This window comes from Thunnus maccoyii, chromosome 2, assembly GCF_910596095.1.
Source record: "Thunnus maccoyii chromosome 2, fThuMac1.1, whole genome shotgun sequence".
Lineage (NCBI taxonomy): Eukaryota > Metazoa > Chordata > Actinopteri > Scombriformes > Scombridae > Thunnus > Thunnus maccoyii.
Genome location: NC_056534.1, coordinates 172820 through 192500, shown reverse-complemented (window position 1 = coordinate 192500; position 19681 = coordinate 172820). Strand labels below are relative to the sequence as shown.

General features: G+C 40.6%; 1 protein-coding gene across 2 annotated transcripts in view; it reads left to right on the top strand.

Moving 5' to 3' along the window:
- LOC121881858 (mitogen-activated protein kinase kinase kinase kinase 3-like) overlaps window positions 1–19681 on the top strand; it is a 67407-nt gene that overhangs the window by 15529 nt on the left and 32197 nt on the right. For both annotated transcript variants that reach the window (XM_042389619.1, XM_042389618.1), the window contains exons 3-10: window positions 3814–3904; window positions 4057–4121; window positions 12275–12330; window positions 12571–12618; window positions 12732–12774; window positions 14401–14473; window positions 14661–14792; window positions 17977–18039. In XM_042389619.1, the coding sequence (XP_042245553.1) occupies window positions 3814–3904; window positions 4057–4121; window positions 12275–12330; window positions 12571–12618; window positions 12732–12774; window positions 14401–14473; window positions 14661–14792; window positions 17977–18039 (571 nt within the window). The remainder of the gene's footprint in view (window positions 1–3813; window positions 3905–4056; window positions 4122–12274; window positions 12331–12570; window positions 12619–12731; window positions 12775–14400; window positions 14474–14660; window positions 14793–17976; window positions 18040–19681) is intronic.

Sequence of the window (19681 nt, the reverse complement as noted above, 5' to 3'; positions counted from 1 at the left end):
ATTTGGGGTCTCAGGTCAGTTTCTTCTTCTCTGGCGTCTCAGTGACGTGTGGGTGGAAGTCTCTGATTGGACAGTTTGTCATGAACACGTCCAGGTGACAGACGTGAGGAATGAGAAGAAACAAATCTGACGTGTTTGTGTTTGAGCAGCAGAGTGAGCCCTCCCAGCAGAGCTGCTGTTTAATGATGCTTACAAAGATCCTCACATGAGGCACAACAAAGACTGTTCTCTGTTCTGTGTTCTCTGTTCTCTGTTCTGTGTTCTCTGTGTTCTCTGTTCTCTCTGTTCTCTGTGTTCTCTGTTCTCTGTTCTGTGTTCTCTCTGTTCTCTGTTCTGTGTTCTCTGTGTTCTCTGTGTTCTCTGTTCTCTGTTCTCTCTGTTCTCTGTTCTCTCTGTTCTGTGTTCTCTCTGTTCTCTGTGTTCTCTGTTCTCTGTTCTCTCTGTTCTCTGTTCTCTCTGTTCTGTGTTCTCTCTGTTCTCTGTGTTCTCTGTTCTGTGTTCTCTGTTCTCTGTGTTCTCTGTGTTCTCTGTGTTCTCTGTGTTCTCTGTTCTCTGTTCTGTGTTCTCTGTGTTCTCTGTTCTCTGTGTTCTCTCTGTTCTCTGTGTTCTGTGTTCTCTCTGTTCTCTGTGTTCTCTGTTCTCTGTGTTCTCTGTTCTGTGTTCTCTGTGTTCTGTGTTCTCTGTGTTCTCTGTTCTCTGTTCTCTGTGTTCTCTTTGTTCTCTGTTCTCTGTGTTCTGTGCTCTCTGTTCTCTGTGTTCTGTGTTTTCTGTTCTCTGTTCTCTGTGTTTTCTGTTCTCTGTGCTCTCTGTTCTCTGTGTTCTCTGTTCTCTGTGTTCTCTGTTCTCTGTGTTTTGTGTTCTCTGTGCTCTCTGTTCTCTGTGTTCTCTGTTCTCTGTGTTCTCTGTATTCTCTGTGTTCTCTGTTCTCTGTATTCTCTGTGTTCTCTGTTCTCTGTTCTCTGTGTTCTCTGTGTTCTCTGTTCTCTGTATTCTCTGTGTTCTCTGTGTTTTCTGTACTCTGTATTCTCTGTTCTGTGTTTTCTGTTCTGTGTTCTCTGTATACTCTGTTCTGTGTTCTCTGTATTCTTTGTTCTGTGTTCTCTGTTCTGTGTTCTCTGTTCTCTGTGTTCTCTGTTCTGTGTTTTCTGTTCTGTGTTCTCTGTATACTCTGTTCTGTGTTCTCTGTATTCTTTGTTCTCTGTTCTCTGTGTTCTGTGTTCTCTGTTCTGTGTTCTCTGTTCTCTGTGTTCTCTGTGTTCTGTGTTCTCTGTGTTCTCTGTTCTCTGTGTTCTGTGTTTTCTGTTCTCTGTATTCTCTGTGTTTTCTGTTCTCTGTGCTCTGTGTTCTCTGTGTTCTCTGTGTTCTCTGTTCTCTGTATTCTCTGTGTTTTCTGTTCTCTGTGCTCTCTGTTCTCTGTGTTCTCTGTTCTCTGTGTTCTCTGTGTTCTCTGTTCTATGTATTCTCTGTGTTTTCTGTTCTCTGTGTTCTCTGTTCTCTGTGTTCTCTGTGTTCTCTGTTCTATGTATTCTCTGTGTTCTCTGTTCTATGTATTCTCTGTGTTCCCTGTGTTCTCTGTTCTCTGTGTTCTCTGTGTTTTCTGTACTCTGAATTCTCTGTTCTCTGTGTTCTGTGTTCTCTTTTCTGTGTTCTCTGTTCTCTGTGTTCTCTGTTCTGTGTTTTCTGTTCTGTGTTCTCTGTGTTCTGTGTTCTCTGTTCTGTGTTCTCTGTTCTGTGTTCTCTGTTCTGTGTTCTCTGTGTTCTCTGTTCTCTGTGTTGTCCGTTCTCTGTGTTCTCTTTGTTCTCTGTTCTCTGTGTTCTGTGTTTTCTGTTCTCTGTATTCTCTGTGTTTTCTGTTCTCTGTGCTCTCTGTTCTCTGTGTTCTCTGTGTTCTCTGTGTTCTCTGTTCTCTGTATTCTCTGTGTTTTCTGTTCTCTGTGCTCTCTGTTCTCTGTGTTCTCTGTGTTCTCTGTTCTCTGTATTCTCTGTGTTTTCTGTTCTCTGTGCTCTCTGTTCTCTGTGTTCTCTGTTCTCTGTGTTCTCTGTGTTCTCTGTTCTATGTATTCTCTGTGTTCTCTGTTCTATGTATTCTCTGTGTTCCCTGTGTTCTCTGTTCTGTGTTCTCTGTATTCTTTGTTCTGTGTTCTCTGAGTTCTCTGTTCTGTGTTCTGTGTTCTCTCTCCGTTTGTCTGCATGCTGAACAGGTGCTGGTATTCCTCATGTCATGGGGACAAAAAGCAAAGGTGTCCTTCGTTTAAATCATTAATTTTTGGGTGAAAGACTTGGTTTAAGTTAAGGTTGGTTTAGGGTTATTTTAAGGTTAGTTTAGGGTTATGTTAAGGTTAGTTTAGGGTTATAATAAGGCTAGTTTAGGGTTATTTTAAGGTTAGTTTAGGGTTATGTTAAGGTTAGTTTAGGGTTATGTTAAGGTTAGTTCAGGGTTATGTTAAGGTTAGTTTAGGGTTATGTTAAGGTTAGTTCAGGGTTATGTTAAGGTTAGTTTAGGGTTATGTTAAGGTTAGTTTAGGGTTATAATAAGGCTAGTTTAGGGTTATTTTAAGGTTAGTTTAGGGTTATGTTAAGGTTAGTTTAGGGTTATGTTAAGGTTAGTTCAGGGTTATGTTAAGGTTAGTTTAGGGTTATTTTAAGGTTAGTTTAGGGTTATGTTCAGGTTAGTTTAGGGTTATGTTAAGGTTAGTTCAGGGTTATGTTAAGGTTAGTTTAGGGTTATGTTAAGGTTAGTTTAGGGTTATGTTCAGGTTAGTTTAGGGTTATGTTAAGGTTAGTTCAGGGTTATGTTGAGGTTAGTTTAGGGTTATGTTAAGGTTAGTTCAGGGTTATGTTAAGGTTAGTTTAGGGTTATTTTAAGGTTAGTTTAGGGTTATGTTCAGGTTAGTTTAGGGTTATGTTAAGGTTTGTTCAGGGTTATTTTAAGGTTAGTTTAGGGTTATGTTAAGGTTAGTTTAGGGTTATGTTAAGGTTAGTTCAGGGTTATGTTAAGGTTAGTTTAGGGTTATTTTAAGGTTAGTTTAGGGTTATGTTCAGGTTAGTTTAGGGTTATGTTAAGGTTAGTTCAGGGTTATGTTAAGGTTAGTTCAGGGTTATGTTAAGGTTAGTTCAGGGTTATGTTGAGGTTAGTTTAGGGTTATGTTAAGGTTAGTTTAGGGTTATGTTAAGGTTAGTTTAGGGTTATGTTAAGGTTAGTTTAGGGTTATGTTCAGGTTAGTTTAGGGTTATGTTAAGGTTAGTTCAGGGTTATGTTGAGGTTAGTTTAGGGTTATGTTAAGGTTAGTTCAGGGTTATGTTGAGGTTAGTTTAGGGTTATGTTCAGGTTAGTTTAGGGTTATGTTAAGGTTAGTTTAGGGTTATGTTGAGGTTAGTTTAGGGTTATGTTAAGGTTAGTTTAGGGTTATGTTGAGGTTAGTTTAGGGTTATGTTCAGGTTAGTTTAGGGTTATGTTAAGGTTAGTTTAGGGTTATGTTAAGGTTTGTTCAGGGTTATGTTCAGGTTAGTTTAAGGTTATGTTCAGGTTAGTTTAGGGTTATGTTAAGGTTAGTTCAGGGTTATGTTAAGGTTAGTTTAGGGTTATGTTGAGGTTAGTTTAGGGTTATGTTGAGGTTAGTTTAGGGTTATGTTCAGGTTAGTTTAAGGTTATGTTCAGGTTAGTTTAGGGTTATGTTAAGGTTTGTTCAGGGTTATGTTAAGGATATTAACGAAAGTCAATGTCACGTCCTCTGAAGTGATGGAAACATATCTCTCTGTGTGTGTGTGTGTGTGTGTGTGTGTGTGTGTGTGTGTGTGTGTGTGTGTGTGCAGGTGAGGACTTTGCGGTGGTCCAGCAGGAGATCCTGATGATGAAGGACTGTAAACATTCCAACATCGTGGCATACTACGGCAGCTACCTCCGGTAACTGTTACCATGACAACAATAACATCCACCACAACAACAAGTCAGTCAGACTGATCAGACCCACTGACGCTAGGTGTGTGTGTGTGTGTGTGTGTGTGTGTGTGTGTGTGTGTGTGTGTGTGTGTGTGTGTGTGTGTGTGTGTGTGCAGCAGGGACACGTTGTGGATCTGTATGGAGTTCTGTGGAGGAGGATCGCTGCAGGACATCTACCACAGTGAGACACACACACTTACATCGTTGATAGTTTTATACGTCGTTTCCTGTCATTACGTGCGATCAGGTAACCTGATGTCATCACTGCAGTCCAGCACAGACGACCTGCAAGGTGTAAATACAGCTGCAATAATTAGTTAATTAATCAATTAATGTATTAGTTTAAAGGGAAACTTCAGTAATTTCCGTCTTTTTGTGTCTAAGTGATTAATGGGGACAACAGATTTTGAAAGAGGTTCAATACTGAGTGAAAAATAGGCTGCAGTGTAATTACATCCACTGGAAGTGTTTTATCCACTGGAAGTGTTTTATCCACTGGAAGTGTTTTGTCCATTGAAAGTGTTTTGTCCACTGGAAGTTTTTTATCCACTGGAAGTTTTTTATCCACTGAAAGTGTTTTATCCACCGGAAGTTTTTTATCCACTGGAAGTGTTTTATCCACTGGAAGTTTTTTATCCACTGGAAGTGTTTTATCCACTGGAAGTGTTTTATCCACTGGAGGTTTTTTATCCACTGACGGTGTTTTATCCACTGGAAGTGTTTTATCCACTGAAAGTGTTTTATCCACTGGAAGTGTTTTATCCACTGAAAGTGTTTTATCCACTGGAAGTGTTTTATCCACTGAAAGTGTTTTATCCACTGGAAGTTTTTTATCCACTGGAAGTGTTTTATCCACTGGAAGTTTTTTATCCACTGAAAGTGTTTTATCCACTGGAAGTGTTTTATCCACTGGAAGTGTTTTATCCACTGGAAGTGTTTTATCCATTGAAAGTGTTTTATCCACTGGAAGTGTTTTATCCACTGAAAGTGTTTTGTCCACTGGAAGTGTTTTATCCACTGGAAGTGTTTTGTCCATTGAAAGTGTTTTGTCCACTGGAAGTTTTTTATCCACTGGAAGTGTTTTATCCACTGGAAGTGTTTTATCCACCGGAAGTTTTTTATCCACTGGAAGTGTTTTATCCACTGAAAGTGTTTTATCCACTGAAAGTGTTTTATCCACTGGAAGTGTTTTATCCACTGGAAGTGTTTTATCCATTGAAAGTGTTTTGTCCACTGGAAGTTTTTTATCCACTGGAAGTGTTTTATCCACTGGAAGTGTTTTGTCCATTGAAAGTGTTTTGTCCACTGGAAGTTTTTTATCCACTGGAAGTGTTTTATCCACTGGAAGTGTTTTATCCACTGGAAGTTTTTTATCCAATGGAAGTGTTTTATCCACTGGAAGTGTTTTATCCACTGGAAGTGTTTTATCCACTGGAAGTGTTTTATCCATTGAAAGTGTTTTGTCCACTGGAAGTTTTTTATCCACTGGAAGTGTTTTATCCACTGAAAGTGTTTTATCCACTGGAAGTTTTTTATCCACTGGAAGTGTTTTATCCACTGGAAGTTTTTTATCCACTGGAAGTGTTTTATCCACTGGAAGTGTTTTATCCACTGGAGGTTTTTTATCCACTGACGGTGTTTTATCCACTGGAAGTGTTTTATCCACTGAAAGTGTTTTATCCACTGGAAGTGTTTTATCCACTGAAAGTGTTTTATCCACTGGAAGTTTTTTATCCACTGGAAGTGTTTTATCCACTGGAAGTTTTTTATCCACTGAAAGTGTTTTATCCACTGGAAGTGTTTTATCCACTGGAAGTTTTTTATCCACTGGAAGTGTTTTATCCACTGGAAGTTTTTTATCCACTGAAAGTGTTTTATCCACTGGAAGTGTTTTGTCCACTGGAAGTTTTTTATCCACTGGAAGTGTTTTATCCACTGAAAGTGTTTTATCCACTGGAAGTTTTTTATCCACTGGAAGTGTTTTATCCACTGGAAGTTTTTTATCCACTGGAAGTGTTTTATCCACTGGAAGTGTTTTATCCACTGGAGGTTTTTTATCCACTGACGGTGTTTTATCCACTGGAAGTGTTTTATCCACTGAAAGTGTTTTATCCACTGGAAGTGTTTTATCCACTGAAAGTGTTTTATCCACTGGAAGTTTTTTATCCACTGGAAGTGTTTTATCCACTGGAAGTTTTTTATCCACTGAAAGTGTTTTATCCACTGGAAGTGTTTTATCCACTGGAAGTGTTTTATCCACTGGAAGTGTTTTATCCACTGGAAGTGTTTTATCCATTGAAAGTGTTTTATCCACTGGAAGTGTTTTATCCACTGAAAGTGTTTTGTCCACTGGAAGTGTTTTATCCACTGGAAGTGTTTTGTCCATTGAAAGTGTTTTGTCCACTGGAAGTTTTTTATCCACTGGAAGTGTTTTATCCACTGGAAGTGTTTTATCCACCGGAAGTTTTTTATCCACTGGAAGTGTTTTATCCACTGAAAGTGTTTTATCCACTGAAAGTGTTTTATCCACTGGAAGTGTTTTATCCACTGGAAGTGTTTTATCCATTGAAAGTGTTTTGTCCACTGGAAGTTTTTTATCCACTGGAAGTGTTTTATCCACTGGAAGTGTTTTGTCCATTGAAAGTGTTTTGTCCACTGGAAGTTTTTTATCCACTGGAAGTGTTTTATCCACTGGAAGTGTTTTATCCACTGGAAGTTTTTTATCCAATGGAAGTGTTTTATCCACTGGAAGTGTTTTATCCACTGGAAGTGTTTTATCCATTGAAAGTGTTTTGTCCACTGGAAGTTTTTTATCCACTGGAAGTGTTTTATCCACTGAAAGTGTTTTATCCACTGGAAGTGTTTTATCCACTGGAAGTGTTTTATCCACTGGAAGTGTTTTATCCATTGAAAGTGTTTTGTCCACTGGAAGTTTTTTATCCACTGGAAGTGTTTTATCCATTGAAAGTGTTTTGTCCACTGGAAGTGTTTTATCCACTGGAAGTGTTTTATCCACTGGAAGTGTTTTATCCACTGAAAGTGTTTTATCCACTGGAAGTTTTTTATCCACTGGAAGTGTTTTATCCACTGGAAGTGTTTTATCCACTGGAAGTTTTTTATCCAATGGAAGTTTTTTATCCACTGGAAGTGTTTTATCCACTGAAAGTGTTTTATCCACTGGACGTGTTTTATCCACTGGAAGTGTTTTATCCACCGGAAGTTTTTTATCCACTGGAAGTGTTTTATCCACTGGAAGTGTTTTATCCACTGGAAGTGTTTTATCCATTGAAAGTGTTTTGTCCACTGGAAGTGTTTTATCCACTGGAAGTGTTTTATCCACTGGAAGTTTTTTATCCACTGGAAGTGTTTTGTCCATTGAAAGTGTTTTGTCCACTGGAAGTTTTTTATCCACTGGAAGTGTTTTATCCACTGGAAGTGTTTTATCCACTGAAAGTGTTTTATCCACCGGAAGTTTTTTATCCATCGGAAGTGTTTTATCCACTGAAAGTGTTTTATCCACCGGAAGTTTTTTATCCACTGGAAGTGTTTTATCCACTGGAAGTGTTTTATCCACCGGAAGTGTTTTATCCACTGGAAGTGTTTTATCCACCGGAAGTGTTTTATCCACTGGAAGTTTTTTATCCACTGGAAGTGTTTTATCCACTGGAAGTGTTTTATCCACTGGAAGTTTTTTATCCACTGAAAGTGTTTTATCCACTGGAAGTGTTTTATCCACTGAAAGTGTTTTGTCCACTGAGAGTGTTTTGTCCACTGGAAGTGTTTTATCCACTGGAAGTGAAACTTAATTAATAATCACACATTAATATTCAAATCTTTGACCTGTTGATCTTTCACGACACTGAAAAAATCAGCGACATAACACACCCAACATGTGAACATGCGTTCACACACACACACACACACTGACACACACACACACACACACTGACACACACAGACACACACACACTGACACACACACACACACACACTCACACACACACACACACACACACACACACAGACACACACACTCAGGTGCGCTGTGATCATGTGTTCAGTGTCACATGTTCAGTGTGACGTGTGACACACAGATGATCACTGAACCTCTGTGAGTAGAAACATCACTGAGTCGTGTTTGTGTTTGAAGTTTTGTCTTCGTCTGTTTTCCTTTGAAGCTTCAGATCTGAACTGCTTTCAGTAATGAGCTCAGTCTGAACATCCATCTTTAAATCTTTAACTCTCTGTCCGCCCTCAGCTGTCCCTGTCGCCGTGGCGATGCCCACTCTGCCTTCATGTCCCTGCTCGTTAAGACCTCGTCTGGTTTGGCCGGCGGTTGTTAGAGTCGCCGTGTCGTCACTGAGAGTTAACGAGGCCCGGCGGTGAAACGCTCGCCTTCATTAAGGCTCAGTGACGCTGCGGAGGGCGAGCGGGGGCACCACCCACCTCCACATTGCCCCCCCGCTGGCCTCATATAAGGCTCCGCCCCCCGCAGAGAGCGAGGAAGATGAGGGTGACCGGAGCTCGACTCCCGCAGACACATTACGATTTAAATGGTGATGCTGCAGCTGCTTTAAATGCCTCAACACAGTTTGATGTCTGTGAGTCAGAGACAGTTTACTGATCTCACCAACTAAACTGCCAGAATGTTTCCCCTTATTATCTGTTCAGTTATATATCTACAGAAATCTGTTTTCACCTGATACCATTACCATCGATCAATACTCATCAATACTCTCCGTTTCAAGTCAACTTCCTGCTTGTGTGAATTTCTTCCACAAACTGTTTCTGTTCAGACACAACTGGACATCCTGCATCACTCAGCCCAGCTCCAGTCTCTGTTGGTTTGATTTAATTTCACATTATAAACATTACAAACAGACATTTTGTTTATTGTATACAGATGTTACAAGTCAAGTCAGTTTTATTTATAAATCACCAAATCCCAACAGAGGTTATCTCAGGTCTCTTTTCACACAGAGCAGGTCTAGACCAAACTCTTTAATTTACAGAGACCCAACATTCCTCCATCAGCAGCAGGAAAAACTCCCCTTTAACAGGAAGAAACCTCAAGCAGAACCGGACTCTAGGTGGACACCATCTGCCTCGACCGGTTGGGTTGAGAGAGAAAGAAGGAGACACAGAGAAGCATAATAACAATAATAATAATAGAAATATGACTAATAATAATAAAAAGCAATAATAGCAGGAGAAGGTGTTGAGGCAGACACCCACAGGATGCCGTCATCCCCGCAGCCATGACCCACAACTCGGACACTTTTCCTGTGAGATGAGAAAGCACAAAAACTCTGCAGACGAAGCAAAGTTAGTGACATGCATTGATGTTACATGAATGCATACAGATGGAGAGGAGGAGGAGGAGAGAGGAGCTCAGTGCATCATGGGAAGTCCCCCAGCAGTCTAGGCCTATAGCAGCATAACTAAGGGCTGATCCAAGGCGAGCCTGGTCGGCCCTAACTATAAGCTTTATCAAAAAGGAAAGTTTTAAGCCTACTCTTAAACATAGAGAGGGTGTCTGCACCCCGGACCCAATCTGGAAGATGATCCACAGGAGAGGAGCCTGATAGCTGAAGGCTCTGCCTCCCATTCTACTTTTAAACACTGTAGGGACCACCAGTAAGCTGCATACTGGGAGCGCAGTGTTCTAGTGGGATAATACGGTACTATGAGCTCTTCAAGATATGATGGTGTCTGACCATTAAGGGCTTTGTAAGTTAGGAGAAGGATTTTAAATTCTATTCTAGATTTTACAGGAAGCCAATGCAGCGAAGCTAAAATGGGAGAAATGTGGTCTCTTTTTGATGTTTGCTTTAATTTGCAGGTTTGGGAGTTAAACCATGGAGCTAACCTCTTATGTTTTATTATCTTCTTTTTTAAGGGGGCGATGGAGTCGAGTGTTTGTCTTAGTGAGCCTGCAGCACTATCAACAAGATTATCAGTTTGGGAGGAACTAAAGTTAACATAAGAGTCCTCTGTAGTATTGAGACATGGCAGTGAATTCAATACTGATGGAACTGCTTCCTTAAATTTATCTACAACACTATCAGAGAGACATCTAGTGAGGACATTTTTGTCTAATGGTGTGTAATCCAGTAATAGGAATTCAAAAGTTATTAAGTAATGATCTGATAAAATAGGATTTTGTGGAAAAATTATTAAATGTTCAATTTCGATGCCATAAGCCAGAACAAGGTGGAGGGTGTGGTTTAGACAGTGAGTGGGATTATTTACACACTGAGAGAAGCCAGTTGAGTCTAATAATGAGATAAATGCAGTACTGAGACTGTCATTATCAACGTCCACATGAATATTAAATCACCTACTATAATTACTTTATCTGTACTAAGGACTAAATACGACAAAAACTCTGAGAATATCAATAATTCAGAGTACGGACCAGGAGGACGGTTCACTATAACACATAGAACTGGCTGTAAAGTTTTCCAGGTTGGCTGAGAGACTAAGAACAAGACTTTCTAATGAGTTATAATGAAGTTCAGGTCTAGAGTTGATAATGAGGCTGTGACTCCTCCTCCTCGGCCAGTGTCTGGAGGAATGTGAGTATTAATATGACTGGGAGGACTGGATTCATTTAGACTGACATGTTCTTCATGACACAGCCAGGTTTCAGTAAGACAATCAATCAATATGATGATCTGAGATTAAATCGTTTATTAATACGGCTTCAGATGACAGAGATCTAATGTTCAAGAGTCCACATTTAATTCTCTTATTTTGTTGAACTGTTGCAGACGTGGTTTTAATTTTTATTAGATTTTTATGAATGACTCTTCTTCTGTTTATTTTAGATTCAATAGATTTAAGTGGTCGGGGGACAGACGCAGTCTCTATGTGGTTTTGGGGACAGACGTGGTCTCTATGTGGTTTGGGGACAGACACAGTCTCTATGTGGTTTGGGGGACAGATGCGGTCTCTATGTGGTTTGGGGGACAGATGCAGTCTCTATGTGGTTTGGGGGACAGACGCAGTCTCTATGTGGTTTTGGGGACAGACACAGTCTCTATGTGGTTTGGGGGACAGATGCAGTCTCTATGTGGTTTTGGGGACAGACACAGTCTCTATGTGGTTTTGGGGACAAATGTGGTCTCTATGTGGTTTTGGGGACAGACGTGGTCTCTATGTGGTTTTGGGGACAGACACAGTTTCTATGTGGTTTTGGGGACAGACGTGGTCTCTATGTGGTTTGGGGGACAGATGCGGTCTCTATGTGGTTTGGGGGACAGACACAGTCTCTATGTGGTTTGGGGGACAGACACAGTCTCTATGTGGTTTGGGGGACAGATGCGGTCTCTATGTGGTTTGGGGGATAGACACGGTCTCTATGTGGTTTTGGGGACAGACGCAGTCTCTATGTGGTTTTGGGGACAGACGCGGTCTCTGTGGTTTTGGGGACAGACGTGGTCTCTATGTGGTTTTGGGGACAGACGCGGTCTCTATGTGGTTTTGGGGACAGACGTGGTCTCTATGTGGTTTTGGGGACAGACGTGGTCTCTATGTGGTTTTGGGGACAGACGCGGTCTCTATGTGGTTTTGGGGACAGACGTGGTCTCTATGTGGTTTTGGGGATAGACACGGTCTCTATGTGGTTTTGGGGACAGACACAGTCTCTATGTGGTTTTGGGGGACAGACGCAGTCTCCATGTGGTTTTGGGGACAGATGCAGTCTCTATGTGGTTTTGGGGATAGACACGGTCTCTATGTGGTTTTGGGGACAGACGTGGTCTCTATGTGGTTTTGGGTGGGTAACTGCTCTAATGGAGGTGCAGAGAAGCGTGTAGGACTGCAGCTCTGCCTCCTGGTCTCAGCTCTGGGTTGTCATGGTTTTGGTCTACTAATAAACTCAGCCATATTTCTAGATATCAGAGCAGCTCCATCCAGAGTGGGACGTATGCCGTCTCTCCTAACCAGACCAGGTCTTCCCCAGAAAGTCTGCCAGTTATCTATGAAGCCCACATCGTTTGCTGGACGCCACCTCGACAGCCAGCGGTTGAATGATGACATGCGGCTGTACATGACATCACTGGTCAGATCAGGCAGCGGTCCAGAGGAAACTACAGAGTCCAACATTGTTTCTGCATATTAACAAACCGACTCAACGTTGATTTTAGTGACCTCTGATTGGTGTAATTGGGAGTCGTTCCATATTTACATTGAGCCTGAGTTTATATTACAAATGTTTTGAATGTTAGAAACATTACGAACATAATAAATGTTAGAAAAGTTATAAACATTACAAACTTTACGAATGTTAGAAACTTTACAAACGTAACTGATTGTTAATTTGTGTTTCAGTAACCGGCCCGCTGACTGAGTCTCAGATCGCCTATGTTCTGCGGGAAACTCTCCAGGTACTGTCCAATCAGATTCTTTGAGTCTCCAGGTACTGTCCAATCAGATTCTTTGAGTCTTCAGGTACTGTCCAATCAGATTCTTTGAGTCTCCAGGTTCTGTCCAATCAGATTCTTTGAGTCTCCAGGTTCTGTCCAATCAGATTCTTTGAGTCTCCAGGTTCTGTCCAATCAGATTCTTTGAGTCTCCAGGTACTGTCCAATCAGGTTGTAGATGAATCTGTGCTGTGTGTTCTGCAGGGACTCTTCTATCTGCATAGCAAAGGCAAGATGCACCGAGACGTCAAGGTGAGCTGTGATGATGATTGGCCTGTAAAGTCACCTGACCAGTGACAGAATGAGCGCTTACCTGAGGGGGCGGAGCTTCGGCTTGCGACTAACTCTTTGTGTTGTGTCTGCAGGGAGCGAACATCCTGCTGACTGATAACGGATACGTCAAACTGGGTGAGTCTGCTGTCAGCTTTGTGATGTCACATCAGGCGGGTGCTCAGGCTCCGCCCACTGGTCGGCTCTCCGACAGGTAGAGGGGCGGAGCTTTTCAGTGACATCACCTGCTGTGGCACATGGTGTACAGTGTTAGATAATGATAACCTATCACTTTCTTTATTGATTAATCTGAGGGTTCATTCTTCAATTAAATCAATTAATTGTTTAGTGAAATGTTAAAAAGTTAAAATTACAATTATTCAATTATCAGAACAGTTGACGATTATTTTATTAATCAATTGATTTGCACTTATTTGATATTCTAGTATTAAACTCCTCACAAATTGAAAAAGTGTTTAGTTGGTTGTTATTTTTGGATTCATATGCAGTTAATTAGATTCTTAACAATTCTTAAAAACTCTATAATGAGAGGACAGGACAGGACATACAAGCTGATTAATAATAACTAATTCTAAGACACAAAAATAAATAAAGATAAACAAATAAATGAAGGCAAAGACACAAAAACAAAACAAAAAGACAACAAAACAAGAAATTGATGTAAAATATGATCATCAGAAATTGCAACGATTGTAGCAAATGTATAATAATAATATACTGAACATGTCAAATGCAGTTTTATACTGGAAGTATGTGTTAAATAAGGATAAAGTTCCTTCCTGTTTAGTACTTCAGAATAAAGTGCACAGAAACTACTTTTAGGAAATTATTGAAAACATGTCCTGAAATGAGTGAAACAGTAAAAAGTGTCATTACAGCACAAATATCTTCATTCTTTATTACAATTATTGTGTTATAAAAATCTCTTTTTGTTATCTAACTTCTCAGATTATAAAGGCAAAAAATAATTAACCTGTAAAAGCAAAACGCAACCAAAATACATCCAAGTATTGAGTTTCTCAGCAGCGATGTTAGTTTTAATGATGATGCATCATAATGTCTCTACTCGTTATATTTCCACCATACAGTTTGTTTTCAATCACTAATGTGTAAAATCTGTTCGTTCAGTTCTGAACAGAAGATGTTGCAGGTCGGTTTGTTATATTTCGGTTCTTAATTTGCAAAAAATCTTAATAATTTGATTCTTAACAGACGGAAAATACTTAGTTTTGTGATTCAAACTATTAGATTCATATAAGTTCTGTAATGTCCTGATAATAAACTGCACAGAAGCTACTTTTAGGAGATAATTAAATTGAGAAAGTAACAGATCAGTAAATAAAGGTGATGGATGCATTTTTAGAAACAGCGTAATAAACGGAGACATCGTCACATCGTCACACGCTGAACAGTTTAAGAATTTAGAAGAAACTGAATTATTACTTCAAACCATTTTTCTTTTAGTTTATACTAAATTGCATCACTTAAAATGTTAAATATCAGCAAATTACTCCAGGAAATAAAACGGTACTGGTATTTATTATAGGCGTTACTATAGCAACAGCAGAGAGCAGACAGGAAGTGAAGCGGAGAGCGAGATGAACCGTCTCAGTCAGAAGCCGACGGGTTACCCGTTAACATACAGTTAATGTATGCACTGATGTGACCTTTGACCCCAGGCTGAAGTGTGTGTGTGTGTGTGTGTGTGTGTGTGTGTGTGTGTGTGCGCGCGTGTTGACACAGCGGACTTCGGCGTGTCGGCTCAGATCACCATGACCATCGCTAAGAGGAAATCCTTCATTGGGACGCCATACTGGTATGACCTTATTCCTGCCGGTCATCTCCATGACGAAAGCTGATGTCAGCGGTCTGCCGATGATGATGATGATGATGCAGCTTATTTCTGCCTCTTGTTTATAATGTAGCCTTTATGTATTCAGGGAGGCGCCTCTCTATGTCGGGCTCTGTGATTGGCTCCCTCTGAACTCAGGTGTGTGTTGCAGGATGGCTCCTGAGGTGGCGGCGGTGGAGAGGAAGGGCGGGTACAACCAGCTGTGTGACATCTGGGCCGTCGGCATCACCGCCATCGAACTGGCGGAGCTGCAGCCGCCCATGTTCGACCTGCACCCCATGAGGTGTGTGTGTTACTGTGTTTGTTACTGTGTGTGTACTGTGTGTGTGTTACTGTGTGTGTTACTGTGTGTGTTACTGTGTGTGTGTTACTGTGTGTGTTACTGTGTGTGTTACTGTGTGTGTGTTACTATGTGTGTTACTGTGTGTGTTACTGTGTGTGTTACTGTGTGTGTTACTGTGTGTGTTACTGTGTGTGTTACTATGTGTGTGTTACTGTGTGTTACTGTGTGTGTGTTACTATGTGTGTGTTACTGTGTGTTACTGTGTGTGTGTTACTATGTGTGTTACTGTGTGTGTTACTGTGTGTGTGTTACTATGTGTGTGTTACTGTGTGTTACTGTGTGTGTGTTACTATGTGTGTTACTGTGTGTGTTACTGTGTGTGTGTTACTGTGTGTGTGTTACTATGTGTGTGTGTTACTATGTGTGTTACTGTGTGTGTGTGTGTTACTGTGTGTGTTACTGTGTGTGTGTTACTATGTGTGTTACTGTGTGTGTGTGTGTTACTGTGTGTGTGTGTGTTACTGTGTGTGTTACTGTGTGTGTGTTACTGTGTGTGTTACTGTGTGTGTTACTGTGTGTGTTACTGTGTGTGTGTTACTGTGTGTTACTGTGTGTGTGTTACTATGTGTGTTACTGTGTTACTATGTGTGTTACTGTGTGTGTGTTACTGTGTGTGTGTTACTCTGTGTGTGTTACTATGTGTGTTACTGTGTGTGCGTGTGTTACTGTGTGTGTGTTACTGTGTGTGTGTTACTATGTGTGTTACTGTGTGTGTTACTGTGTGTGTGTTACTGTGTGTGTGTCACTATGTGTGTTACTGTGTGTGTGTGTGTTACTGTGTGTGTTACTGTGTGTGTGTTACTATGTGTGTTACTGTGTGTGTGTTACTGTGTGTGTGTTACTGTGTGTGTGTTACTATGTGTGTTACTGTGTGTGTGTGTGTTACTGTGTGTGTGTTACTATGTGTGTTACTGTGTGTGTGTTACTATGTGTGTTACTGTGTGTGTTACTGTGTGTGTGTTACTATGTGTGTTACTGTGTGTGTTACTATGTGTGTTACTGTGTGTGTGTTACTATGTGTGTTACTGTGTGTGTTACTGTGTGTGTGTTACTGTGTGTGTGTTACTGTGTGTGTGTTACTATGTGTGTTACTGTGTGTGTGTGTGTTACTGTGTGTGTTACTGTGTGTGTGTTACTATGTGTGTTACTGTGTGTGTGTGTGTTACTGTGTGTGTTACTGTGTGTGTTACTGTGTGTGTGTTACTGTGTGTTACTGTGTGTGTGTTACTATGTGTGTTACTGTGTGTGTGTGTGTTACTGTGTGTGTGTTACTGTGTGTGTGTTACTCTGTGTGTGTTACTGTGTGTGTGTTACTGTGTGTGTGTTACTGTGTGTGTTACTGTGTGTGTGTTACTCTGTGTGTTACTGTGTGTGTGTTACTGTGTGTGTTACTATGTGTGTTACTGTGTGTGTGTTACTGTGTGTGTTACTGTTTGTGTTACTGTGTGTGTGTTACTATGTGTGTGTTACTGTGTGTTACTGTGTGTGTGTTACTATGTGTGTTACTGTGTGTGTTACTGTGTGTGTGTTACTGTGTGTGTGTTACTATGTGTGTTACTGTGTGTGTGTGTGTTACTGTGTGTGTTACTGTGTGTGTGTTACTGCGTGTGTTACTGTGTGTGTTACTGTGTGTGTGTTACTGTGTGTGTGTTACTGTGTGTGTTACTGTGTGTGTTACTGTGTGTGTGTTACTGTGTGTGTGTTACTGTGTGTGTTACTGTGTGTGTGTTACTGTGTGTGTGTTACTGTGTGTGTTACTATGTGTGTTACTGTGTGTGTTACTGTGTGTGTTACTGTGTGTGTTACTGCGTGTGTTACTGCGTGTGTTACTGTGTGTGTTACTGTGTGTGTGTTACTGTGTGTGTGTTACTGTGTGTGTTACTGTGTGTGTTACTATGTGTGTTACTGTGTGTGTTACTGTGTGTGTTACTGTGTGTGTTACTATGTGTGTTACTGTGTGTGTGTTACTGTGTGTGTGTTACTGTGTGTGTTACTATGTGTGTTACTGTGTGTGTGTTACTGTGTGTGTTACTATGTGTGTTACTGTGTGTGTGTTACTGTGTGTGTTACTGTGTGTGTTACTGTGTGTGTTACTGTGTGTGTGCGACATTAAGTCTTGTTTTATTTATTTATTCTTTATTTTCCATTTCTTCCTCTTCTGGGTGGAAGGGTCATGCCTCTCTGAGCCTCCCTGCTCCTCTCTGAGCCTCCCTGAGCCTCCCTGAGCCTCCCTGCTCCTCTCTGAGCCTCCCTGCTCCTCTCTGAGCCTCCCTGCTCCTCCCTGCTCCTCTCTGAGCCTCCCTGCTCCTCCCTGAGCCTCTCTGAGCCTCCCTGCTCCTCCCTGCTCCTCCCCACTCTTCCCTGAGCCTCCCTGCTCCTCCCTGCTCCTCCCTGAGCATCTCTGAGCCTCCCTGCTCCTCCCTACTCCTCTCTGAGCCTCCCTGCTCCTCCCTGAGCATCTCTGAGCCTCCCTGCTCCTCCCTGCTCCTCCCTGCTCCTCCTTGAGCCTTTTCTCAGACATACACAAAGAAATAAAATGATATAATAATAATAGTATAATAGTATAGTAGAATAATAATAATAGTATAATAGTATAGTAGAATAATAATAATAGTATAATAGTATAGTAAAATAATAATAATAGTATAATAGTATAGTAAAATAATAATAATAGTATAATAGTATAGTAGAATAATAATAATAGTATAATAGTATAGTAGAATAATAATAATAGTATAATAGTATAGTAGAATAATAATAATAGTATAATAGTATAGTAAAATAATAATAATAGTATAATAGTATAGTAGAATAATAATAATAGTATAATAGTATAGTAGAATAATAATAATAGTGAGAATAATGAGACTCATCAGAGGGAAGGATGTGTGTTCCATGACCTTTCACATGTGATACACATGTAAATAGCAGCAGCAACAGCATGGCTTCATTATGTATGTGCACTGTGTAATAATCTGCTGCTGAGCAGACAGCAGAAAGGGCTGCTGGGTAACAGCTGACTGCAGACACTAACGAGGGTTTGGGTGGAGCCGAATCATCAGAGAATTTTAACCAGCTTCGACTCCTCGTTAACATGACGACTGATTATGTATTTCTCTCTCAGAGCTCTACTGCTGATGACCAAAAGTAATTTTCAGCCTCCCAAACTGAAAGACAAGGTGAAGTGGTGGGTATCTATCTATCTATTTATCTATCTATCTATCTATCTATCTATCTATCTATCTATCTATCTATCTATCTATCTTAGCATGGAAACAGTGATGTAATATTTATGCATCCAATCAAGCAGCTGCTGAATTATTAACAGCCAACCAGGTGCTGTTAATGCTACTAAAGCGATAGAATATTCTCTTTGAATGTTAGCTGGAGCTAAAGATAGCAGAGCAGTGACGTGAGCAGCAACCTGATCGGGATTTCTGATGGACTGGACTTTTATATCCCAGCAGAGTCAGCTTCAAAACTGCTGCCGTAAAACACTAAACCACTGCATATCACTGCCACACTAAACAACTGCACATCACTGCAACACTAAACTGCTGCAATAATAAACCACTGCACATCACTGCAACAGTAAACCACTGTACATCACTGCAACACTAAACCACTGTACATCACTGCAACAATAAACCGCTGCAATAATAAACCACTGTACATCACTGCAACACTAAACCGCTGCAATAATAAACCACTGCACATCACTGCAACAATAAACCGCTGCAATAATAAACCACTGTACATCACTGCAACAATAAACCACTGTACATCACTGCAACAGTAAACCACTGTACATCACTGCAACACTAAACCACTGTACATCACTGCAACAATAAACCGCTGCAATAATAAACCACTGTACATCACTGCAACAATAAACCACTGTACATCACTGCAATGGTAAAGCACTGTACATCACTGCAACAGTAAACCACTGTACATCACTGCAACGGTAAAGCACTGTACATCACTGCAACACTAAACCGCTGCAATAATAAACCACTGCACATCACTGCAACAGTAAACCACTGTACATCACTGCAACACTAAACCACTGTACATCACTGCAACAATAAACCGCTGCAATAATAAACCACTGTACATCACTGCAACAATAAACCACTGTACATCACTGCAATGGTAAAGCACTGTACATCACTGCAACACTAAACCACTGTACATCACTGCAACGGTAAAGCACTGTACATCACTGCAACAGTAAACCGCTGCAGTAATAAACCACTGCACATCACTGCAACAGCAAACCACCGCCACAATAAACCACTGCAACAGTAAACCACTGCATCAATGAACCACTGTACATCACTACAACAGTAAACCACCACAACAATAAACTACTGTACATTACTGCAACAGTAAACCGCTGCAACAATAAACCACTGTACATCACTAAACAGTAAACTACCGCAACAATAAACCACTACAACACTAAACCACCACAGCAGTTAACCACTGCAACAATAAACCACTGCAACTGCACATCACTGCAACAGCAAACCACCGCCTCAATAAACCACTGCAACAGTAAACCACTGCATCAATGAACCACTGTACATCACTGCAACAGTTAACCACTGCATCAATAAACCACTGTACATCACTACAACAGTAAACCACCGCAACAATAAACCACTGTACATCACTGCAACAGTTAACCACTGCATCAATGAACCACTGTACATCACTACAACAGTAAACCACCACAACAATAAACTACTGTACATTACTGCAACAGTAAACCGCTGCAATAATAAACCACTGTACATCACTAAACAGTAAACTACCGCAACAAT